Source organism: Eretmochelys imbricata, chromosome 3 (genome assembly GCF_965152235.1).
Source record: "Eretmochelys imbricata isolate rEreImb1 chromosome 3, rEreImb1.hap1, whole genome shotgun sequence".
Taxonomy (NCBI): domain Eukaryota; kingdom Metazoa; phylum Chordata; order Testudines; family Cheloniidae; genus Eretmochelys; species Eretmochelys imbricata.
This window is the reverse complement of record NC_135574.1, coordinates 140,043,611-140,070,484: the sequence shown is the minus strand read 5'-3', so window position 1 is coordinate 140,070,484 and position 26,874 is coordinate 140,043,611. Positions and strand designations below refer to the sequence as shown.

At 40.4% G+C, this 26,874-nt stretch overlaps 1 protein-coding gene across 1 annotated transcript in view; it reads left to right on the top strand.

Annotated features, from left to right (window-relative positions):
- AKT3 (AKT serine/threonine kinase 3) overlaps positions 1-26,874 on the top strand; it is a 256,937-nt gene that overhangs the window by 185,106 nt on the left and 44,957 nt on the right. The window contains exons 10-11 of the mRNA XM_077811875.1: positions 4,781-4,903; positions 5,856-5,984. Coding sequence (XP_077668001.1) covers positions 4,781-4,903; positions 5,856-5,984 — 252 coding nt within the window. The remainder of the gene's footprint in view (positions 1-4,780; positions 4,904-5,855; positions 5,985-26,874) is intronic.

Genomic DNA, 26,874 nt, shown 5'->3' with positions numbered 1-26,874 from the left:
GACCATTCTTGCAGCCCAAAATAGGAACATCCTTGTCCCACTCCCCTTCTTCTGGGATCTTCCCTTATACTGGGGCAGGGAAGAGGGTGAACCTCTATACTGGCTTTTTGCCATCTGGAGATTCCCTTTAGGTAGGCTCATCTAGTTATCTATTGCTTTCCACTGCTGGAGTGGACCTGCGTATCAGGCCCAATTAATTTAAATTTCATATTTCCACTAATACTGTTCAGAGTGTGCAGAAATACTTATTAATGCTCCCTCCAAATGCCTCGCTTTGTGTCTCCCTGTGCACTTGAGGATATAATAATCAGCACTGTTACACAGGTTATTGTTTCTCATTGCTTGATTAGCCGTCTTCAGAATACTTGTTCTGTTGTATTTTAATTTTATGATGATAGAAATTGAGACTTGTATTAAATATACTGTGAAACTTTTTAGCTGTATTCAAAATACAACTTAAACTTTTCACAACATATGGAGAAGCAATGAATGAAGATAATATTTCATTGTAGTAAGTCATCTCAGATCACAGCATATGGATGTATTTTTGACAATATTTAAGAATGTCATGATCTTCATTTGCCAAACTTAAAGTGCCACCAAGAGCTGGATGGACGCAGCATATTTTTTCTTTGACTATTTGCTCAATTTTTTTAATAAAAATTTGACTGTTCTTGTACAGGGTGTGTGTGTGTGTGTGTGTGTGTGTGTATATATATATATATATATATATATATATTTTTTTTTTGTCATTCTAGTAAATGAGTTTACTATAGGAATGTTACCTACATTGTCAATTTTAAATGTATTTGCAGAATGTTTGCAGCACATTAACATATTTGCAGTGGAAATTCAGTTCTTAGCTATGTTCATCTCTTCTGGGCACAGAAACATACATTTGTTTCCAAGATTATGTAAATGATCAAAATCGTCCATATTTTGAATATTTGTAACAGAGTGCTTAGGGACAAGGTACAAACCAAGAACTATCTGCAGAAGTCATTCAGAGATTAATAAATCAATCTGATAAAAATCACCGTTCCCTCACAGACAATCACAAAGAGGAAGATGTGAAGTTAGGCAAATTATTCATTTTCAATTATCTACCCATCTAGCCTTATGGAAGAAAGAAGAATATGGGGACAAGTACTCAGCTAGAAGGCCTGCCCTATTTTTTTGGTCAAATGAATCTATTTCAATTAGGTTATAACACAGTCATTTTAAAGGATTTTCAAGAAAATCTGCAAGTCAGTTACTGAATAAGTGTCTAGTTTAAGGTACTTATTTCCAAAAGATTGATTGTTTCTCTTGTATCTTATTTATATTATAAATTATTATACAATTAACTGTGCTTTTGGAAGGAAAAAGGAGATGTAAGCCTGAATTTTAACATTATTTAGATGAAAATCTTGTATTCCTGAATTGATTAGCGAGGGGTAAGAAAGGCAAACTTGACAATAGTTAGGCCGCTGGTGTGCTGAGATCACTGCTTACCTTGCTGAACAATATAGTCTCATTGTTCCTTTTTAGTCCCCCATCTGTTTTGTATCCATCTATTGTTTCTTGTCTTATACATAGATTGTAAACTCTTTGGGGCAGGGACTGTGTTTTTGTTTTTTGTTCAGCACCTGTCACACAGTGGGGTCCTGGTTTACGTCTGGGGTTCCTAGGCGCTACAGTTGTACAAATAAATAATGACACTAGGTAGGGGGACAATTCTTTTTTTTTTTACTGGTAGACCAAGTGGTTGACACTTGTTACCAGACCTGCTGGCCACTTAACTTTTTCTGAGGCCTTCTTTTAGGGGTGTGGGTCAATGGCAAACAGTGATTTTAACTACAAGCTTCTATTGCTTAAAGTGTAGTTGATAGCTAATAAGAACTGATTTAATCATGAAGGAGGATGTCAGACCTTGCATGTATTTCTGAAGCCTGTCTGAGTGATCCTTTATTGACTCAACTGTGTCTGGTTGGATATTTGATCCTTTGTGAATCTAGAAAGTACCAGAGAGAAGGTATCACTGGTCTTTTTCTATCTAATCTCAGGTGAAGGAGATTCTTAAAGATGGATTCACTTAACGTGTCTACCTTGTGCGTCCTTGGATAAAGTGAATATGGGACCTTTTGGTACAGATTAGGCTAATAGTTGTTAGAACTGCTACCTGAGTGCACTGAGCTCTTGTCAGACCTGATATTGGAATTAGCTTCACTCGGGATCTCATGTCTTCTGTGGCAACCATGGGCCTATTGCAAGTAGTTTCTAGCCCTATTAATTTGGCCTTGCTATCTTGGATGTGATATTTTGAATGAGAATTACAATAAGGGACTTGAAAAAAACCAAACCAAACTCTAAATAATCAAAAGCTTTGTCAAGGTAGATTATCAACTCCTGCTGGCTCAAATCCGTACCTTTTCTATTTTCAGTGCTTTATCTGCTCTGACATTGCTGAACCCCTGAGGTTCCAGAATGTTCTGAGGAGTTTTACTGCTAAGCTACTGGGACAGTCTGAAGATGGAAAATTTGTAACTCTCTCTTGCATACAGTCATTCATATGGGGGCAACCAGACATCTCCTTCTCTTTCACGATTCTTCCAGATGTCAGAGGAGAAGGCTACATAGTTTTTATGGAGTATATATTTGTTAAATTTGAAAAATGTCTAGTTACTAGCTTTATAAAGCAAAATAAATAAAATCACGTTATTTTATATTACTTTGAGCATTTAATTTTTTTTTAAGATGAATGATTCTTGGTTTCCATTTCTGTGAAACAAGAAGAGCACGACTAAGACATAATACTTATGTGTATCTCACTTTTATATTTTAACATTATTTGAGAAAATTTCAGTTTTACTATGCATTTGGTGAACACTGCACGGAAACCTTTGATAAACAGTTCTGTTTAGAAACTATTCTAATACTGTATAAATTTTATTTTGTTTTTCCTCCCTTGTTTTAGAATATTAGGGACATTGTATAAAAACAGTCTCTGTTCCTTAGCTCATAAATTCTTTGTTTATTCCGTATCTGATATGCCAGTATTATCAGTTTCTAATATTTTCCCTACTGCCAGTAATTGTGCTGTCATAGAAGGAGATTGCTATGTGAGGCAGGAAATAAGCAGCAGGAGCATATTAGATACTTAGGAAACAAAGTTTCAGTGTTCATGAAAAAATATATAATTTTTTTACAGAATGGTGGAGGTTACACAGAAAATGAGATAATGCTTGTGATCCAAAATTGTATCTAACTGTTTTCTAAATTTTGCATGAGGTACCTGGACCAACAAATATAGACTGCTATACTGTCTTAATATATATGTTTTTTCAGATTGCAACTAAAAAATAAAAATGATGTTAAAATATAATTGCAGGGAAGTTGTTGACCAAAATATTTGTATTGATGCTTAATGTATAATTTATATTGAAGTGTCTACAAGCTTGAAATAACTGCAAAAAACATTTAAAAAGTAATTTAATTTTCATATCCAACACTGTATTAATGTTTAGTATTTCAAACTTTGTTTAGCTACCTTTTGGTAATATGTAAGTTAAATCTATTATTATGCATTTCTTTTATGTTTAACCTATGTTTTGGAATTATTTCTTCTGTTTTAGCACTGCATGAAAACACTATATAGTTTTACTGTAGATTTTCTTGTCCAGTACATGGCTTGCAAACAGCGAAGGTTTCCATATTTTTAGGACTGCTATTCATTATTCCTTGTTAGTATTTTTAATATAATTTGTGGGGAGAAAAGAGGGTCCCATGTATACCAAGTCACATGAGCTGTTTTATACAGAATAGCAAACTAGTCTGTAGATGGAAACTAATGGATTTTGAAGATTGGTTGTGTTTAAAGAATCTGTCCACATCTCTAAAGTAGAAAAGGGGTATATCTAGTGAATGGAATGAATAGTCATATTCTGCAGTTTAACTCTGCTATAAGTTTTTTCTTTTGGGGATGAGGGGGAGTTGGATTTATTTTATTATTTTGTACTAGTTCGTAAGAGGCTTATTCAGCTACAGAACTTCAGATTCATGCTATGCTTTTTCTTTGTGTTTTATAATGTGCATCATTTAATGACTAATTTTTTTCACTAAATACTTTCAGTTTAAGAAATGTCTACAGAGTAAAATTTTAATTATGAAGTGCTGAAAGGGGGACAGAAGAAGAGTATCAAATCGAGAAAATGTGTAGTTTGTGTACCAAAATTATACCACAAATATATAGGTTTGGTTTTACAAAAATACCAGATAGTTGTTTTATGGTTTGTAAAATACTGTAATATGTTGTGGTTGCATAATGTCATACTTCACTTGTTTGGTGACTATCCAGCTAAGGACTAGACATTTTCTCAGTTCAGAGGTAAGTCAGGCAATTAACAGGAAGAAAAATCTTACAGTAATATCCGTGTTCAGGTGTCTAAATGATATGTCTCAACAGCTAAAAATAAAATTTGGGAGGAGGAGGTAGAGGGAAAAGTACAGGATGATGCTGTTGCATACTACTTTCCTCTGGTAACGGAAGGTTAAATGGGTAGCAAGCAGAATGCCTTAAACAAGATTGGTATATTGATTAAAATGCTGATTTAACAGCTCGCCTTCCCCCCTTGGAAACCTGGAAAAGATAAGCCAGCTGCTGTCTAAGAGTGCTGAGTGTCCACTGAGAGTACACTATCTATCATCACAATATGGTGATGAGAGGTGTTTTATGTTTGTGTTAATTTCCCCCACTAAATCAGTAATTATTACAATCCTGTCCCTGCTGTTTACCCTGCAGCTGTTTTTCCATTTGTCGAGAGAGCGGGTGTTCTCTGAGGACCGCACACGCTTCTATGGTGCAGAAATTGTCTCTGCTTTGGACTATCTGCATTCTGGGAAGATTGTGTACCGTGATCTCAAGGTAAAAAAAACAACAACACAAGTAATCAAATTTTTGTTTTTGCAAAGACTATTGGGACAAACTCAAAGTAATTATAAAGTTACACAGTTTTGAGAAAAGCAGAGTTAGTGTGTGTGGGGGGGGGGAGGGGAAGGTTGTGTTTAGTTAAAATGCTACGCATTAGACCACAAGGACTAGAAACATTATTAAAAAAGAAAGCTAAAATTCTAATGCACCATTCTTCTGTAGTTGTGGAATCACAGAATACATGGGGCCCTGATTACTATCTCCTTGGAGAATGCTAGAGATTCATTATTTGATGTGAAGTCAGGTAGTTCACAGGTGTTGAATCAGCATTTTCATAAACACATTTTCTACTGAGAAAGTTTAAGGTTTCCTATTCAGAAAAGTAGTTCAGAACAATGTTTTGCTGTTTGCAGTATATATATGTTGAATTATTTTTAATGTCCAAACAAATTCTATGCACACAGAAGAAGCTTTTGGAGAACTAGTGTTAGTCATTATTCTGGGATAATTCCCAGTAAGAATTGTACCAGGTTTCATTCTGGTTCCTTAAATATTTGAAAATAGAATGTAAGTAAAATGTAGCAATTGAAGGTCATTTCCATGAGCCTGAGCTGCAGGTAACGCACAGATAGAAGAAAGCTATAAAATTTTGCCAAACAAAGAATTCTCTGATTGCAATAGGTCCTCCGGAAATTATGCGAGTCTTGGAAATTTTTAGAAAGTGTTTTTTGCTTTTGTTCTGTGGGAAAGAAGTATATTGAGCAAACTCTTATGGTGTCTATTGATAGAGCCTACAGTCACTCTCTTGATGGCACCGTAGTAAACTATAGTGCAATTTGTTACCTAGCAGATATAGCTTAGTTATGTTTTTTTCGTTGACATGTAGTATATTAGCCTGTTAAGAAATACTTAAGGATTAACTGTGTGTGCTTTTTCTAATATGCAGTTAGAAAATCTAATGTTGGATAAAGATGGCCACATAAAAATTACAGATTTTGGACTTTGCAAAGAAGGAATCACAGATGCAGCTACTATGAAAACATTCTGTGGTACACCAGAATACCTAGCTCCTGAGGTATGATTTAGAATACTTTTTTCTGTACAATGTAAACTGTTTTATCTTTCATTTAATTGCAGTGTATATTATTTGGGTGATCAAAACTGTTTTGAAGAATGGACAATATGTTGGATTATTGTTACTATTACTGTATTATTTCTGTTGGGAAACTTTTATCTACCAATAATCATATTTTCAAATTTATGAAATGTTGTGTGTTTATAAATATAGCTAAATCATCTGAAATATAATAAAAGTCCAGTATCATCTACAATAGAATAATTGAAATAATCCTTTCTTTATTACATGTATAGTGGTCACACCTAAAATTTTCTTCTGTTTTGAGAAACATTACTAGTTTCTGCAGTATTCCCCAATTTAGGTATATAGAATATTGCTAATTTTTCATTCCTAGGTACATTTGCAGGGAAACCAGGCTTGCTTTCACTGCTTAATCTTCACCAGATGATGATTATGGTATCACAGAAGAAGGATTAACTTCAATTGAAAAATGTGTAGTAGGATCCTACTGTGTGAAAAATGTGTAGTAGGATTAAGAATACAGACCTTTTTATGTTTCTGAGGAAAGAACAAAAGAAAAAAATGTTCCTTCTTTCCACATTCTGGCATGGCTAAAACAGAGCTCTGATTCTTTCCAGGGGTACCCCAGATTGTGAGGCACCTCGCAGCCATGTGCCCTTAGTGTGAGGAAGTCTTGTCTGTGCTTGCTGTGGATCAACTCCTTGACTCTACTAGCCTCTGGCAGCACAAGCCCTACCTTCCAGGTTTCAGGAGGCCCTGCTCACTTTGTACTGGTTAATGGTAGGCACACACCAACCCCCAAGTCCTCTGAGCATCCCTCTTGAGAGCCCAGCCCCTGTTCCACTGAACACATACAGAACTTTCAGATTTGCTACTCCCAAAGGAATAGTACATACCAGCTTATTAATTTTAACTCAGGATCACCACTCCACTTAATGCACAGTACTTAGATACACTTATTCTTGTTTTCACTATAAATATATTATGAAAGACCAGAGATTCAAATGATAGAGAGAATATTGGAAATAAATTGTTACATAGAAAACAAAATTATAATACTCTTTCTAAAGCTTAAATTTTACTCCCAAGGACATTCCTGGTCTCATACAAGATAGCTTACCTTAAGTCCTTTTCCCAACATTTTCAACCAAGATGGCTGAGATCTCCCTTTTATGAGATCTAACCTGCTGGCAGCCTGTCTTTACAGACTGAAGGATACCAGAGCATCTCTTTGCACTCCCAGATATTGCAGACCAGAACTTTGATCTTCACCTGAAAACAGGGCTGTCCTCACTGTCTGCTGTTCACCTCTTCCTTTTAATTTCCTTATGAGGTCTCAGCAAGCAAGCTCTTCATTAGCATTTGACTTAGTATGCTGATAGACTTCTATTGGAAGACACACAATATACAGTGGTCTAGACCAGGGAGATAAGTGTCTCTCATCTCCTATTTGTAGAATTTTGTCTCAAGGCACGCTGCTTTTGAGTGACCTGTCTTTTCAACTACAAGGCCTAGAGAATATAATTTTCAGCATGTGTATATAACGCCTCACATATTGTGGTTACATACCTCTCACAGTGATTATGATGCAGAGTGCCACAGGCTTTCTTTAGAGACCTTGCTTGACATTTGTGGTGAACCCAGGACACCCTGTATCCTTATGTACACCTGTGCCCTCTGCCAGTTGGTATCAAGAGGTCTTTGGGTCACAAGAATGTTATCAGTTTTCCACAGACCATCAGTTGCTTACAAAAGGCAATTAGGTGTAAAACACATACTTCAAGAATTTACCTCTGTGAGATAACATACTGCATAGCATAGACCCTGCAACTTTGAAAAGCAGGTAGGCTCCTTGATGGTTTCACTTGTTAAAGACCAAAGAGCTGACAAGACCTTTCATTCTGCATTTTCTGATAGGATGTCCAGGAGACTGGACCATTTGGGCAGGAAATTGTACTTTTCAGTTGTTTTGGCTGTTTGCATAACTAATTATTAAGCTGTGGTGGCTGAATAGGATTACATCTATAGGATAAGATGTCTGTGACTGATATGTTGCCAGTGACTAACAAATATTCAAGGCTCTGGTTTAGAAAGGTCTGGACATAGCAGGGCATTCCCTTGAGGCTAAGTCAGCAGTCTTGTTATGACAATCTGTTGCATCTGCAATTACAATTAAAGGGATATACTCCTGGCTACTTAATTCTGGCTTCACCCAGGAGATGAGGGATGAAGTACCTGACTTTTTCCTTTTGTGGACCCTAATCTTTTTAGACAGAAGGCCATGATCGATACCATGTTGCAACTTCATTGGTGCTCATGAAGTCTCTCCATAGTTGCACATGATCACAGGTTGGTTTTCAAGTTTATCTTAACAAGAAGGTAGACAGTAGAACTGTGTAGAACTCTGCATGAGAGTGCCCTAGAATTGGATGAATGCTTGCCCTAAATCACAGTGAGAGTCCTTGTATATAAAAATTAGCAAAACCACTTCAGAACAGTTCTATCCACTGCTGGTAGGAACCACAGAAAGCTCAATGCTACCTCATGCCCAGCAGTGTTGAAGGTACCAGTCATCTTAACAAAATCAGCATGAGGTGCATTGTCTTCATCCATAGATAGGAAGAAATCTGTGATCAGAGCCCTCACTGGTGTCTATCTCATAACCTGTTTTAAAATGAGACTGACTGAGATCAAGGAAATCTGAAGACTGCAGATAGCATACCTGTTTGACCACTCAAACAGAAGGAGGGAGACTGTGTAACTGGCAAAGTTTGTCGTTATTTGTTGAATAGAGGCCTTACCAGTGTCTCTTTGAGGACACCAGACGCCAAACATTCAGCCAAAGAATCTGACAGATTTTTTTTTTTTAAACCACCAACAGGCAAATTATCTCTCTGTTAGCCTTTACCAGCCAAGAGGGACATGGCCCCATCACAGATAGTGACTCAGTGTTTTAAACACTTCCAGAACTTTGAGTGTCAATGGTCAAAATTCAATGAAAGAAACTGTTTTGTTTGTTTCTTCAAGACATTGCCCTATACCCGGGGATGCAGACATCTCTGTCCAAATCAGAGTAATTTTATCAACAAAGTGAACACCAAATTCCTCACAGAAAGAAAAACTCTGCCCTGTTTTCAAATGGAGGCAGCTTGGATTGATCAGGCTATTGATCATCCAGAACGGTTATTCAGTGTGCAAATGCAGTATGATGGACAGAATGAAACTTTTCTTCCTTTTCTGTACAGCTGTGTTACATATTTTTTTTAAAAAAATCATGATTTTTGCGAACAGTTGAACTTGAATCTGAACATCTGCTAGTGGTACTCTAGTAATCTTTCCTCTTGTTTCATCTATTGCAAGTTATCTGTAAACCACACTGATAATTTAGGGCACAGTTATGGAATCAGTTCAGGGGAGTTGCAAATGGAATCATACTGAGATTGCACTCTTTCTCATATGTAGTTAGTTTGTTGGTATCCTGTGTTTATGTAAGTCTTTCACAAAGAAAGAAAGAAAGAAAGAAAGAAAAAGGGGGGAAAAAAGCGTTTTAGAAAATAAGTAAATGTGATTGGGAAAAAATATGAAAAATGACAGGAAAATTCAGATGCAAGTATAATATCTGAAACTGCTTTTAACTCGTATGACGTTGGACTAGATTTCAGTGTGCCTTTTAAAAATTTTATAAGTGAAAAGTCATCCAGCCCCTGCACCTTGGGAACTTAGAACTTCATGTTAATGGCACTCTTGACTCACATTTCCTCTTAATTACCCCCCTCATCTGACTTACTGCCTTTGATCAATTTCTCTACTCAAGACACAAGCCATTCCCTTGACCATATCATTGACAAGAACTGCTCTGTCACTGATCTGCCTTCTGCTGAATTCTGTCTGATCATTTTATCTCCTTCTCTGTATTGCTCACTTGCCCCATCTCTGGCTCTCATTCCTTCTGTTACTTCTAGTCCATTGGCATTTCTTACTTGTCTCCCTGCCTCTCATTCCTTCTGTTTCTTCACTCTCTTCCATCCAATTCATGATTTCCATCTAAAATTCCAACCTTTCTACCCAGCTCCTTTGCCCCCTTGTCTGTCAGACTGATTCATCCCGCCCACCCCCAACTTCTGGTTGCTTTGCTGCATGTGCAGACTTTGTCCACTGTGAGTTTATGAGTTTAGCACTCTTCCTTGCAAACCAGATCTGCTTCTGCACCCTCACTGAATTTCACTATAAGTGTTGACAACCCCAGTATCCTCCTCCTCCCACAGATTAGGAATTTTGGTGTCATTTTAACTCCCTCCTCTCCTCGTACAATGATCATTACATTTTGTTGGGGTCATCACTACAGTATTTTTTAATCCACCTATTTCTCACTGTTCACAGCACAAAGCCCTTATACGTGCCTTGATTATCTCATGCTTTAACTACAGCAACTTTCTTCCCGTTGACCATGATGATAGACATCAATCATCCATTCAAAAGTCTGCTGTGAAAATCATGTGCTTCACTCACCACTGCCCAAATTCAACCCAGTTCAGACCCCTCCCATTGCCTCTGTTGGTTTCCCCTCTGACACTCAGGCTCCTGATTTTCCCTTTTGAGCTCATCTAAAACTTAAATTTTTCTTACCTTTGGTCATACTTTCTTTTGCTCCCTGGTGCCCTCTTTGTTCAGTCCAAGCTCCTTGTCTGACTGTCCTCTTTGTGCCTCCTTTCATATTTCCTTCTACACCCAGAACTTATTTCATAACACTCTGTCATTCCTTAATTCTATCGTCCTTTCAGACTTTTTCTCAAAAGTCACTTGTTATAAGTTTTTTTTAATCAACCATAGGTTTATATATATTTCATAATAAAACCCCATGCAACCCAGAAGACATTGGCAGTATTCACCCAAGTGAACGCTTGGTCTCATTGTCTGCACACCCACATGTACACCCCAACTTCCTTCTGCTTTTGTGATCAACTCCTGTTCTTTTTAACTTAGATTGAGTCATTGCCTCAATGATCTTGCAATCTTGAGTTGTTTTGTGAAATGCTATGCAAATTTTTGGCACTGTATAAGTAATATAGTAAATAATGTTCAGCCCTGGAACTACAGGAAGATAATGAATTTGAGGAAGAGGGGACAAATTTTGGGAAAATAGTTTTTGAATTTAAGGTTTGCATTTATTAGTTAACAAGGAGCCTTCAGAATAGGAACGGTGCTAACAGTTGGGAAAAATAACGTGCAACGAAGCCTGGGTTTATACTTTCAGTTGCAGTGTGGTAAAAGTAAGAGCTGGAGGAATACCATGGTAGACTGTATACAAAAAGTTATTTTTGGCATACTGGCAGGAATTGCTGTTTGAAAACAGAAGATGAGTGATGAGTGTTATGTTTTTCCTCAACATAACAAATATTTTAAAAATAAAGCAAATAGGATATTTGATTGCATTTATGAGGGATAGAAAAATATATTAAATTATATCATAGTGAATAGTAATGTGCCCTTCTTTGCAGTACTTGTCCAAGTCTGGTTGCTTCACTGTAAGAAATACTCTAGACCTGGAAATGTTAACTGTAAAATTATTTTAGTGGATTTTCAAAATCTGTAAAATGATTTTACCTGAAATATTTACTAAATTGGGTCCAGTTTGGCTCTGCAGCATTGGCTGTGAGCATGCTCATGCTGTTGTAGAGGGCAACAGGGAATATCTCTGGCAGTGCATCCAGACTCCCACTTGTTATCATTGAGAAACAATGATAAGTCCTGCTCCTGAAGGGTGCTTAGTTCTTCTGTGAGATGCTCTCCACTTTTAGTGATTTCAAAAAAAGAATGAAGGAATGCAGCATCTCAAAATTGTGGATGTTGGCATGAGTATACCTGTAGGCTCACAATGCTTTCACTTGACAGCCTGAGACAGGAGTGGCCAGCCTGAGCCTGAGAAGGAGCCAGAATTTACCAATGTACATTGCCAAAGAGCCACAGTAATATGTCAGCAGCCCCCCCATCAGCTCCCTCGCCCCTGCTCCCAGCGCCTCCCACCCACTGGCTGCCTATCAGCACCTCCTCCTCCCTCCCCGCACCTCCTGATGAGCTGTTTTGTGGCATGCAGGAGGATCTGGGGGGTGAGGGGGAGGAGTGAGGGCACAGCAGGCTCAGGGGAGGGGGTGGGAAGGGATGGAGTGGGGGAAGAGCCAGGGGTTGAGCAGTGAGCACCCCCTGGCCCATTGGAAAGTTGGCGCCTGTAGCTCCAGCCCCGGAGTCGGTGCCTGTACAAGGAGCCGCATATTAACTTCTGAAGAGCCGCATGTGTCTCTGGAGCCACAAGTTGGCCACCCCTGGCCTGAGAGGTCTGTAGTGGGTGAGGCAGAGCATGAAAAGCATACCGGAAACCCCAGCAAGGTGAAAAAGTCAACTAAAACCTATTCAGATATAAACAGTTACATACAATGTATATCAGATATGTTAAAGGTCTAGAAATGGCAACAAAGATTGTTAGTGGTAGAGCCGTGTGAATACTGAAGAACATTTTTTGCTTGCAAAAAGTGTAATTTGCTTTGCCAGTGTTTGCATCTCTTTTGTGTTCATTTTCCATTAATATTATATCAAGTGAATTTACAAGCAGGAATGTATGCTTATCCTCATTATCCTGATATGCCCTAGCTGATGAGTACAGACAGAGTTCTGGAAAGCCATATCTTCTTCATCCCAACGTAGTGCACTCCTGGCAGCTTCCAAATGTTTTGCGCTTGGTGGAGGCATCTGCTACCCTCTTAAAAAGTTGTGTTGTGTTTCCAAATACTTCTTCCATATTACTCAGCTCCATTGGCTGGTAAGAAAGAGAGGCAGAGCTCTGCCTCCTCTCTTCTGCCCCTCCTTGTTCCCCATGAGATTTCTTGCACCACTGTCAGTATTAGACATCTGCTTTTTCTTGTTCACTGGGAATATAAGGAAGACCTAGATAGTGTCTACTTTGGGTTCAAAATAGGCTCTTTCCAGCTCCCCACCACATCCTTCTAAAATCAGTGCAAGGTTAAATTCAGTCAGGTCAAATGTGTAAACTCTTGGGACCATAGATCTGTATTTGGCCTGGCTGTCATGGAAGATACATTTTTTAATGTGGTTCTGTTTAGAGTCTCAGCTTTTGCTGTTGTGTTAGCAATACCTGATCGACTTTCCAACTGTAAAACAATTTGGAAATCAAATGTAGCTCACACTCAAGACCCAGCAAAATTAAAAGTGTTAAGTACATTTTGGCAGTTCACTTTTATTATGCCCAGTCCTCAAATGTACCAGCAGACAATCATCTGAATGTTAGTTATTTTTCACATGCTTATGCGATCACACAAAAAAGTACACGCTAAAAAGAAGCAGATGGTGACAGATGGGGAAGGTTGAATAAGGTGGTTTTGGAAACCTAGAGAAATGCACTTCTGTAATAGTGTAAAAATAAAAATTTATTTGATTGCCATGTTAGAACTAACAAAATAGAATTGAAAAAAATATTTGATTGTAAGAAAACAAATGAATTTAACAATATTCAGTTTGTATTTAGAAAAGTATATGCAACATTTTTATCTTATGCAAGAATAATATATTATTTTTATTGGCCAAATATTTTGAAAAGTGCACATTTTATTTTTATTCCTCTTACAGAGATCCATGTTTAAATTAATCTTCCATTTTCTCACTTCAGGCATTTTCTTATAGTGCCTTTCTTTAACATACTGGCTAGAGATATTGGTGCTGTGTTAGAATGAAAAAAATATTTTATTTCAGGTATAACTGGAAAGATTGTTTCCACTACATTGTAATACTAAATATGCATATGTGTATACATGTTTGTGTGGACATATGTGTAAAATATGTAAACTGTAAATTGTTTGTCAAACCAACAAAACCCTCGAAACTCAAAGCTAAAGCTGTCACAAATCAGCATTAACTCCTGTACAGCATAAGTGAACAAAATGGAATCAACAGCAATGACAATTTACACCAGCTGAGGATCTACTCCAGTATGTTTCATATCCTTACATTTGTTTGGTCGGTCCATAACTTAACATTTAAAATACAGTCTTTGATATTCATTTAATTTTAAAAACAAAGATTCTTCCTTTGATGGTCCCTGCGTGTAGCCCACATGTGGGTGTGCATGTGCCCCATGCGCCTGAACTCAGATTTTTAGTAAGCAGTGTCTGTTGGTCCATTTCCTGCCCAGTTGTTCTGAGGGCAAAGGGGGGCAATGTGTCCTGGTGCTTCTCCAGTTCCTTCTTACTGCCACATGGCCTGGGTCAGAATCTTCTGTGTCCACAGCTTCTTCCTTCGACTGCTTCAGTCTGTAAATACATTGTAAATAGTTTTAGTATTTTATTCGTTTACTCCTTTAGTCTTAAGTATTAGTTAGTTAAGTGTCCCCACCCCTACCCTGGGGAAATCCTCCCTGAGAGGCTATGATTATTCCCAGAGTTCTGGGGTCCAAGAATTGCATTTCCCGCCTTGCTCATTTTCAGTGAGCGCTGAACATCAGTTCTGCTTTTACTGTCTAGGTGAGGCTCACATCTCAGCTAAGTGCAGCATTTGTTGCTCCTTTCCTCCCAGAACGAGAGCTAAGACTTAGAAAACATCTGATGGAAGAGGCCATGAGACCTCAATCAGATCTGGGCTGGGGAGACATCCCTGTATATCCGCAGCACCACCCTGAGCACTACCTCATGAGTTTGAGGCTAAGACTTCCAAGCCTCAGGAGAAGGCTTCTCATGAGAATAAGGGGTACTCTTACAAGTATAGAGACAAACCATCTTCTTCCAAAGCTGCCCCAAAGAAAAGAGATCCCTCCCCAACTCCTTCAAAGTCGGAGAGTCCATGTGCAGGGATCCTAAAGTTTTAGGTCGTAATTAACTTTTTCAGCAGGAGAAAGTGATGTGACGGAGCACATATCCGTCCGTTCCAGGTCTGGTTCTGAAGTGCAAACCGAAAGACAGACATTCACTACCACTCCCTTTGACATTCAGACAAGACTCAGGGCCAGTATTGATATGGCCCCGGAGGGATCCAGCTTCTTCTGTGACCAGGAAGCATGGATGTGATGGCTCCACCAACTGACTCATGCCGTACCCCTGGGCAGTCTTGAGACTGATGTCTCCCTGGAAGACATTTTTGTTCTACAATATCCCCTCTCCTGCCTCCTCTCAGGTCGGTCTTTATTTGGAGACATAGTTACTTCTTAGGAGGAAGTTATTCCAAGGACATAGAGCCGATCTTCTTTCCCACCCATGAGCCTGAGTACCAAACCATTGGTACCATCAGTTCCACGGGTAGTTTGGGATCCAGCTTTTTCAGCTAATGAGTCAGGGGTTCCAGAAGAACTGCTACCCTATCATACAGCAACGGGCAGGACAGAAGCCCTCAGAGATTGGGGTTTCATGCTCCGACCAGATATGATTTCCCAAGACACAGGTGGTATCCAGTGACGTGAGTTTGTCCTCAGCCAGTTAATCCCTCATATTGGCTTTATTGGGGGCCCTTGGGATTCCTGCTCTGTGCACCTGGGATCAGTACACTAAGCCAACACCAACCAGCCCCATCAGAGTAAGATGAAGTTGAACTGTATTCAATGATTCTGGGAGCAATTTCATCATCTTCACCAGATGAGGTGGTTACCCCATCTTTACCATCTCTGCCTGATGACTACAGGGAATATCAGGAGCTCCTACAAAGGTTGGTATCTGAGCTCCTGATACAGCCTGAAGGGGTTCAGGAGCCATAACATAGATTGCTGGACATCTTGCAATCCTCGGGTCTCAGGTGAATGGCCCTCCAGATCAATGAGGCTATGATGACTCCAGCTAGAACGGTGAAGCACACTCCTGCTTCTTGTGTTCCCACCCCGATTAGGGCTGAACCTTTCTACTTCATTCCATCTAAGGGGGAAGAGTTTCTTTTCTCTCACCCACTGTCTCTCTCTTTAGTGGCATAAGTAGCCATCTAAAGATCCAGGCTGCAACACCTAAAACTATACCCTTGGAGAAGTGTGCCAAACAGCTCATCCTTACAGGAGGAAAGGTTTTCTCCATCGCTCTCCAATTTAGAATTTCAAATTATCAGGCCCTTCTGGCTAAATAAAACTTCACTAATTATGCAAAGTTGTTGAATTTTAAGGACAAGGTCCCTCAGGAAGATAGAGCTAACTTCCGGTCCTTAATTGATGAAGGCAAATTAGTGGCTAAACTCTCTCTTCAGGCCACAGTAGATGCCACAGACTCCACTTCCAGAGGAATGGCTACAGCTATTGTCCTGAGGAGAGATTCCTGGTTACAATCCTCTGGTTTCCCTAAAGAGGAGCAGAGTACCATTCAAGATCTGCCCTTTGATACAGTTAACCTGTTCAGTGAACAGATAGATGAATCTCTCCACTCACTTGAGGACAACACTTTGTTCTTTGGGTATCTATGCCATTGCCCCAAAGAGGAAGCATCCCAAGCAGGGGTGCAGAGCAAGACCACCTCCTCAACCACTTTACCACCACACAACCGAGGGTTCAAAGGCACAGGTACACAGTTCCTCCACCGTCCACTACCACACCTCACTCTAACCCACAACCAAAGAATTTCTTTTGATGGGACTGTCAAGACCCATGTCCCTTTATTAGTGCCATAATATCTGCTCCTCAATTTTTTTGAGGCCATTGTATCCAGCTTCCTTACAACTTGAGGGCTTTAACAACAGACAGATTGGTGTTGGAAATTATTCACTGCGGCTGTCTAATTGAGTTTCTGTCAACCTGTACCCACAAAGCTGTTCCCAGTTGCTTTTCAGGGACCAATCTCATGAGGAAATTCTTCAACAAGAAGACAATTTACTTCTCCACCGAGGAACCATAGAAAGAATTCCACCTGAGCATCAAGGGAAAGGATTCTACTCCCCACACATCTTAGTCCTCAAAAAGAGTGGGGGATGGAGACTGATTCTCGACCTATGATGACTAAATATATTCATCTGAAAATTAAAATTCTGCATGGTTACATTGATGTCAATAATTCCCTCTGTGGAAGAGGGCATATGGTTTGTCTCTTGGCGTGAAAAATGCATACTTTCACATAAATATTCATCTGGCGAACACAAGGTTCTCCAGGCTCCTCCTTTGTCAAGACCATTGCCAATTCAGTCCTTCCATTTGTGCTAGCTGTGGAACCCCTGTGTCTTCACAAAAGTCTTTTCAGTGCTGGCTGTTGAATGAGAAGTAATGGATTTACTGTTTTTCCATACCTCAATGACTGGCTTTTGATGGGCAGATCATGCAAGGCAGTCCAGTTTGTATCCTGATTCCTGCTGCGTCTACTACCTTCCCTGGGAATTGGTGTCAACCACAGAAAGTCCATTTTGACTCCCTGTAGGTACATAAATTTCATAGGAGTGACCCTGCACTTGACTACAGCAAGATCCTGTCTTCCTATCAAGAGATTCCATGCCATGGGTGATCTCATAAAACAGGTCACCCTCAGATTTCAGTCAGAACTTGCCTTTCACTCCTTGACAGCGTGACCTCATGCACACACGTGACACCATTTGCCAAGATCCATCTCCATTGCTTGCAAACCTGGCTTCATTCTGCCTGTTCACCAGAAAAAGTCAGTATCAATGCCAAAGTAATAATTTTGTTCAAGGTTCTGGCCTCTCTCATCTGGTGGACAAAGCCAGAAAAAGTTTGAGTAGGGACTTTTTGCTCACACCTACACCCGAGGTGACTTTCATTACCAAGGCCTCCCTCTGAGGTTGGGGAACTCATATGGATGATCATATTGCACAAGACCGCTTGACCCCCTGGGAGTCCAAGATATATTGCAATTTACTGGAACTAAGAGCAGTCTGTCAGGCCTGCAGTGCTTTCCTCCACTCATCCAATCCCGGCATATCCAAATAGTGTAAGGCAATATCACAAACTGTCTTCTATATAAACAAGCAACGGGGAACAAGATCCCTTCCTGTATGTGTAGAGAGAGCCAGCCATTGGAATTGGTGTTTCAGACTTTATATAGCCCTTTCAGCAGCATAATTACCAAGAGTGCAGAATTCCCCAGCAGACATTTTTTTCATGGACTACAAGTGGGAGATTCACAGTTTGGTCCTGAATAAGGTCTTTAATCAGTGGGGAATGCTGTCTTGGGACCTCTTTGTCTCTCAGGCAAACAAAAAATGTCTCCTATACGGCTCCAGAGCAGCTCTAGATGGGCTCAAAGTGAGATGCCCTTATGCTACCACGGAGGGATCATTTCAGGTATTCTTTCCCTCTCATCTCATTAATACCATGGGTTCTGTAGAAAATCTATCAAAACAGGGCTTGAGTCATCCTTGTTGTGCCCAGCTAGCTGAGATGGTTCTGGTTCAAGGAACAAGTGAGACTTTAAACCATATGCCTGTCAACATCTGACCATTTCCGAACCTGCTAACACAACACAATACCACTATCAAGCATCTCAATCCAGGGCCACTGCAACTCAAGGCCTGGTATTTTGATTGGCATCAGGTGTAGACTTCTTTCATATGGCTTGGGTAGATAGCAGTGGTTACAAATTTATATCTAGATTTGATAGCCAGCACATTGCCACAGCAGTGAACTGGTGAATGTCCTTCAAGCCTCTGGCAAAAGAACAAAGGGAACGCTCAGATATGAGGTGCTCCATTGTTTGTGCCTGGTGACCACAGTTGCATATAAGTGTTTGGCTGATTTTCCATTTAAAGAGGGTTTGTCCCCATCTCCTATGAGATGTACTGATATGATTCAATCTGCACCAATCTTTCCAACATAAATCAAAACCCGGTGGTTCCTTGACAGGGTCAATAACAAGCCTTTTCATTTTTAGTGGTCAAAATGCTCCATGTGGCCCTCCATTGAGCCTCAGCATCAAAGTTCAGTATAAGGGTCTTGATGCAGTTCCATAGAGATTTGCGGGATTTGCATCTTGTCTTTGGTGGGTTCTGAAAGTCATTGGGCAACGGGATCTTCACGTTTGCATTGATATGGTTGAGAGAGTGAGATGTCTGGGTAGCTCTTCTAATCTGTGGAGGCTGGATGTGCAATAGGACTGGGAGCCAGTCAATTGGAGTCAATTTAAGCGTCCCTGACACTATGTGCATGCGTTATTGAGTTGAGCATCAAGGAGGTTAGTATGACTACTGTGAGATGATGCTGGCGCACAGTATTCAGCTGCAAAATATACCAAGGCAATTGTTGCAGTTTGTAAGGTCCGTGGACTGGAGCCCCATGATGTTCCAGCCAATTTCCTGATAAGCATGACACAAGACCTCACCTTATCACGGTTGTTCTTGAGGTGTTGTCGAAAGGTCACTTCTGGTTCAGTGTAACATCAAAATACTTTGGGTTAGCCTCATGGCTGATGCTCTCAGCACAGAACTTCACAATCAGAGGTAGAGCGTTCATATTTCAGGTCAGTTCAATCCATCCTCAACCAAAGCAGGAAGGATTCTACCAGGAGATGCTATTCAGCTAAGTGGAAGTGTTTGTCCTCTGGAGCACAACAATGCCAGGTACCTTCAGAGTCCACTGGGATTCCTGCGATTCTAGAAAAATCTATTTACCCTTGAGACCCTCTCTATTATTTCCCTACAGGTTCATTGAGTAGCAGTTAGTGTTTTTCATCCCCTGCATTGATGACCACATCAGCTTCATTCATCCCAGGTTGACTAGATTCTGAAGGGACTTATTAGATCCTTTCCACCATTCTTTCATGTCTCACCAAACCTCCCTTTGAACCTTTAGCCACATGTTCTATATCCATTTCATGATTAAAGTTGTTTTCCTAGTCCTCATCGCATCAGCCAGATGGGTCGGTAAGCTGGGAGCAGTCATGGCAGAACCACTATATATTACATTCCATAAAGGTCTCCCTTTGCTGCCACCTGAAATTCATCCCTGTAGTAGTTTCAGAATTTCACAGAAGTCACACCATTCACTTACCGGTAATTTGTTCCAAAACCACATGCCTCTGATGAGGTGAGAAGTCTTCATTATCTAGCTTTCTGAAGAGCAGTGGCCTGTTATCTACAAAGAATAAAAGCAATTAGAAAGACAGTTAGACTTTTTGTTGCCATAGCAGAGAGAGATTGAGGTCAAGCTATGTCTGTTCAGAGACTTTCCAAATGAATCTCTGGCTACATTATTCTGTGTTACCAACTAGTTCACCTGGGGTGGTGAGAGCCCATTCCACTAGATCACAAGCAACCTTGCTGCATGCATCTCTGAGAGATATATCTATGTTGGAGATATGTAGGGCAGCTACCTGGAGCTTCTTACGCACCTTCACAAGACATTATGCGTTGGTCTAATCTTCTACTACAGATACAATTGTGAGGACAGCAGTATTACAGTCAGCCATCTTTTCTGCGTCCTCGCTTTCAGCTCCTGTTTGACTACTGCTTGCTAATCTCCCATGTGTGGAATACACATAGGGACCATCACTCAAAGAAAAAATTGAGGTTACTTACTTGTAACCAGTGGTTCTTTGAGATGTGTAATCCCTATCTGTTTTCCACTACCCGCCCTACATCCTCTCTGCTGTGACTCATAACTGGATTCACAGTAGGAGAAGAAACTGGTGAAGCACTGGTCCACACTGCCCCTTGTGCCCTGGGTTCAAAACGAAAGGAGAACTGGGCGTATGCAAACCAACAAATGCCGCTTACCAAAGATCTCTGGTCTTAGGTGCATGATGCTCATGTGTACCGATGTCGGGAACAGAAATGGACCACATATCTTGAAGAACCTCCAGTTACAGGTTAGTAACCTCCATTTCTACATCATTTGTTACAAAACTTCCCTGGATGCGGTATATTTGATCTCATAAACTAGGTAAAATCTAGACTACTGAGTACCTGAATGGGAAACCTTCAAGGAAAACTCAGGAAACTATAGGAAATGGCATTAATGATTCAGTTGAATGACACCCTTCATATTATTCGGAATCCATACTGAACCACTGCCCTATCATGGTGGTTGGGAGCACTTTTCTTGTTAGGTGGTAATTTCTAGATGACACCAAAAACTCCAAGTTCTGACCACTTGTGGTCCTCAACGATCTCATGGAATTTTCACAAGCGTGGAGGTGTTGCCCTTGTTGTTTTGGACAAATTGAAATTTAGTTAAGCAGAATACAATTAACTAAATTTTACTTCAGTTTCCATTGATTTTTTTTAATTTATTTACTCCCAATTTAAATACATTCCATACTATCTAGGTCTCCCAAGGTACTATCATGCATAATCTGGTCACGTCACATGTAGGAACTCAATAATAGTTAGTCAGGTAAGACAAATACTATGTAATGATGTTGCAGTGAGGTGTTGAAGAGCTGGTTTATTGTATATTGAACTTCATTTCAGCAGCAGGTGAAGAGATTCTTGTGGCTTAGTGGGGGTGGAGAGACTATATACCTTCATTACACACACTCATGTTCATGTTATAAAAGGAGTATGAAGTTATATTTGCAGGAAACTGTTTGCCAATCAATGACTTTACATCAAAATTTTAAGCAAAGTTATTTTTCACTTTGAAGCATGTGAAAATGGAAAAAATTACATTTTTCCTTGAAATTTTGTACTTGTGAAATTTCAGACAAGTCGTCCTTTTTTCCCTTTCTGTTATAGTTTGTTATAGTATTGTGGACCGCACTGGTCTTTCTCATGAACCTACCTACGTCATAAAATGAATGCTAATAACTTGAGTGCCAGCATTTTTGTCCCCTTAGCATTAAACCAAGGGGCCTTGAAGTCAACGTGATGAAATTTAGGCAAGGCAGGATACACAGATCAGCAACATCACTTATTTGCAAACAGCAGCAGCAAGATCAAAAGGCCACGCAGCATTGACATGAGAAAATATTTGTACAACTGAACACGCACAACAGCTCCTACAAGAGTAGAAGAAGAGTTACTCTTGGCTTTCTCCCTAGGCCAGATAGGAGTGTTCTAATGTAAATACTTCTGAATCTTCATGCAGTCTGGCTAATCTCTCCAGACGTGCAGTCTAATTGTCCACAACCAGTGTGTAGCGAAGCGATGACTCACCTGGTCGGTGCCTCCTCCTGGCCGTCTCGGGAATTAGCTCTCCAGCATACGGAGCGCCTCCTCCTGGCCGGTGTCTTGCTTGCCTTAGGGCCCCTGTGTCCCTCCCAGACCCCGGTGCCCTTTACCTTGGAGTTCTGCCCTCTGCAGTACCCCCACATGCTGGGTCTCCCCTCCCAGGGGAACCCTCAACCCTCTATCCCTACCTTGCCTCAGTGGCTACTGGCAGTCATCATCTAGCCCCCCGCTCACTGGGGCAGCCTGCAGTCTGTAAACTGCTCATCACAGGCAAGGGGATTTGGGTCAGCTGCCTCTGCCTAACCCTGGACTGTACCTCTGCAGCCCCAGTACCTTCTTTAGGCCTTGCACAAGGCCTGCAGCCTGGGGAGTTACAAGGCTGGAGCTCCCCAGTTCCTCTTGCCTTTCCCCAGCACTACTCTACCTCAGGTACCCTTCTCTCCCAGGCAGCCAACTTCTTCTCTCTCCAGAGCTAGAGAGAGACTCCTTCAGCTCCTGGTCCACAGCCCTTTTATCAGGGCCAGCTGGGCCCTGATTGGCATGGCCCCAGCTGTGGCTGCTTCCCCAATCAGCCTAGCTTGGCTGCTTTTAACCCCTGTTCTCCAGGAGTGGGGCAGCTGCCCCACTACACAGTATCAGACATCTTTCCTCTTAAAGATGTAACGAATATGCTAAAAACATAAAAAAAAAACCAAAAGTAGAAGACATTTCAGTTGCACATTCTGTCTATAACTATCTTTTACAACCCAGTACTTCAAAGTAGGGATTAGTTTTCTAATATAAGCCACATTTTTGTCCAAAACAATTAAATATGACAGTTCCCTATAAAATTAAGATAAGCTTTTGTTAATGTAATGTTCTTTTAATTAATTTAGTCCATCAATATTGGCGAACTCCTTTATCATCCGGGTACAGCTTGCAGTAGTGTCCATGTGATAATGAAAATATAAGTGTGTCCTCCACCAACAGTCCTTAGTTTTGCTGAGAATTACAAGGTATAAGTAAAAGCCCAAAATATCCCCCCTCTCTTTTTTTAAGACTCTGGCGAAGGTGCTACATCTTCTCAGCAAGAATGGCTAATTAATCAGGAAAAATAATCTTGCAGAAGTATGTGTATTCATTATTTCTCCAGCTTGTCTTGCATCTCATAGATGGAAGTGTGTGTTAAGACTCCAAGTAGGGCCATAAATCACTCAATTTTCCTAACTGGGGAGTACCTAATGATATCAAGCTGAAGGAGGAATGATAGGTTCTGTGGATCTGAAGCCTCTAGTAACCGTTTGTACAGTCACCCCGGCTGCTTCTATGAAGATTATTTTGTAATCCTACAGTACGAATGTATTTCCCTCTTACTTTATTATCCATTGTCTCCATATTAGCTCTGAGGATTTGATTTTTCTTGAGTAGGCAAACCCTGCTGTTGTAGTACTGTGGTCTTTTACTGGGAAAGAAAATTTCTGTGTAGATGCCTAATATTTTTCACTTCTTGTAATCTGTTGAAGTTATTGTTTCTTGTTGGGAGTTGCACGTTTAAGTTGGTATCTCATTGTTTTTTGCTCTGACAGGGTTTTTTAAACTCACGTAAGAGCACAGTAAGTTCTTAGTTTGACAGTAGTTTGAAAAAGCTCTGTCTTTTGATGGATGAAAAATGAAAAGTTTGTTGTTACAGCAGCCAGTTTATTCTGTCTATTAAGTATTTTAAGATATCGTAAAGAGAAGGAGGGAGAAAAGGGGAACTTTACTCCTAAAAGTGAATAGGAAAAACTCCTGTGCAGGACTGCCAAATCATGCGGCAGTGTATGCTAATCTTAAAATGAGGGGAAATGCCTGAGAAAACTGGCTAGATGGGGAAAAATGGCTCCTCTCCTACTGAGATCCCACATCTCCAGTGTTCTTGCCAAACTGGGAGATGGGTAAGTCTCTATCAACTCCTCAGGCCAAATGTTCAGTTTTTTCAAACTACAAAGTTGGGAGATTTATCATTCTTTGGGTACAGTTAAACTCACAGAACTCATAATTTGATTGACATTGTCACAACCAGCATGTGGGCGGTCAGACCTACTGGTCTGAGCAGGAGTTGGGATTCAGACTGAGTCAGATACCACGAGGAGGTCAGAGTCTGAGACAGGCCAGTGAGCAGACTGAGAATCAGTCATCTGAGGGCAGGCAGGGACAGGATATTGGGAGGTCAGAGTCTGAAACACGCCAGAAGGCAAACTGAGAGACAGGCATCAGGCAGGGTCAGATTACCAAGAGATTGAGGTCAGGCTCCAGGTTACAGACAATCGAATAATGAAGTCGAGGACAAACCAGGGTCAGAAGCCAGAATCTTGGGTCTATTGCAAGCAGAGATGGGCAGGCAGTCTGTGTTGTTGCTAAGGCAGCTCCCTTCATGGCTTCCTGGTTTAAGTCCTAGTACCAGCCAATCAGTGGGCTATGAGGGGCTACCACTCAGGTCCTGCTGGGCAGTACTTCCTGCTGAGCCCAGCCTCACAGGGTCCTACTGTGGTGATGCAGAGATGTTAGTGGCCCAGAACCCCCAGGGTCCCAGGTTCTAGCTCTGCAGGTTCTTACAGACACCACCGCAACCTTGTGTATGTGCGATTTTCTTACTTTATTTAAGTGATAGGTGTCTGAGACTGTTTTGTAAAATATCTATCACCACTGTTGATCAGAGCTTTAAATTATATACTTTCTTGTTGCTGCAACAGTTGCCACAATTCATACAAAGTTATAACAAATATATTTTTAACTTCTATTGAAAAATATATGGGTGGTGAATATTTTCTAACAGACCAACAACTGAAGTGATAAGAATGTGTGAAGTGTTAGTAGAAATTATTAGGTGCATACTATTCACCTGAACTGTAAGGTTAATTGAAAACAGTTTTTCCCCCCTGAATTAACTGTAAATTGGTGTATCCAAGTTCTCAGTTTTCTTTCACAACATAGGTGTGCAGACAGTTTTAGTTGTTTTAATCTTTTCCCATCTGTTCTGTCAGAATTGATTGAGCGATAAGATATGTCAGGGTCTGCATTGTCTTATAATGAATATCTCTAAAGTGTTGAGAGAGACTGTGAGTAAACTGAATGTCAAGGGTGTTCAGTACCCCAAGAAATCGTCTTTTATGACATTAATTATTAATGCACACAACCATGTGAAAGTGATTTCTATTGCCTTTAAAAAATAAATCTTATGAACAACAGTTTGTAAGAGACTGACAATGGGATGTGGAGTCTTTCATTCTCATGGTCACAGGAGTGTTTGTCTTAGATTAGTAGAGTTAAAAAATAAAAGTTAAAATCATCAGCTTGCTTGTTGGTACCGTATATTAAACAAACTATGGAGTGCATGAGCTAGTCTCCTCTAATCAGGAAGAAGACTTTGAGAAGCCACTAGGGGCTTGAATCTCTCAAGAAGCAGCAGCAACAGCACTATACTAATCAGTGCTTTCTAGTTGTGTGCGGATACATGTTCCTTTCTGTGAAGGGCGCCTGCAGATCCTTGTTTGGTTCATTATTTCCATGCCAGGGCACTAGCAAGGGTTTTTGGAAAACTGTACCCCACTTATGTAAGCAGTATCCCATCACATAGTCACGCCTATAAATGGCTGATAGCATTTGCCTTAAAACCCTGTTCAGTTAGCAGATGGTGAACTCACTAAAACCATTAAATACATTTGATTGACTCACCATTGCAGCTGGATAGAGAAAAGGTGAGAGTGGTTTTCTAGAGATTGACGGCCTCGGGTGTGGATTGTGTTTAATGTCTAAATTGATAAAAGTATAAATATGGGGCAATTATTTTTTCTTGAACTTTTGCTTTAAAAATCATTTTATGTATCAGATATCTGAGTCAGATCTGAAATACAGCTGCCTACCTATTTTAAATAAATTTTGTTAGCTGGTACTGGTATTTTGCTATATCTATATAATAACATAATTAGGTTTGCTAGCCTTTTAAGCACAGTGAACATTGAAGTTCTTATGCAAATCAACAGCTTAACCCTGTTTGACATTACAATACTGTCCAGTGCCCATAAAACATCTGTAAGAGCACTTAAGTAACTGCATATTCTTGAGGCAAATATTTTGTCGTAGGATATACCTGTAGGGCATTCACTTGCTGTGGGGATGGGTGCCTCTCTCATTCCAGACATCTTTTTCTGGCATCACTGTAGCCCTGATTTGGAGTGCCAGGTGCAATTCTTCAGCTATATGTCTTATGAAGCCCTTCTGGGTGTAACAGCAGTTCTAAACGAAAAAGGCAAATAAAATAATCCTACAGCCCACAAAACAATCTGGGCTAATCCTGCTGTTCCTCACAAGACTGAAGATAAGTGGTCTCTGTGGGGGGTGACTGGGTTCCTAAATTCCTGTGTATCTGGGGGGAGTCTGGGCTGTGCACCCTAAGCTCTAAAAAAAACTAAACAAATAATGCTCCCTTCCCCCTCCAGAAGTAAAGATGCTCCCCTTTATCTCTTCAGAGGATCCAGGCAGCAGAGGTTCTTCAGGAGCTATTCTGGTAAGCAGCCCTGCTTTGTGGGGCCCAGGAGTTCAAGCTCTGCTTCCCTCTGATTGCCACCCCACACTGGGCTTGGATCCTACCATATAAGGAGCTGCCCCTCTCCAGGTTTGACAGTCCTCACAGAAGCAGAAGTTTGGTGCTGACTGTGCTTAGAGTAGCTCTTTAACCGCTTCCTTACTGGTTGGGAACCTGGTCCACTATAGTACACCTTAGCAGTATCTGTGCAGGTCCTTGTTAAAGCACTTTTCCAACCCATACTAT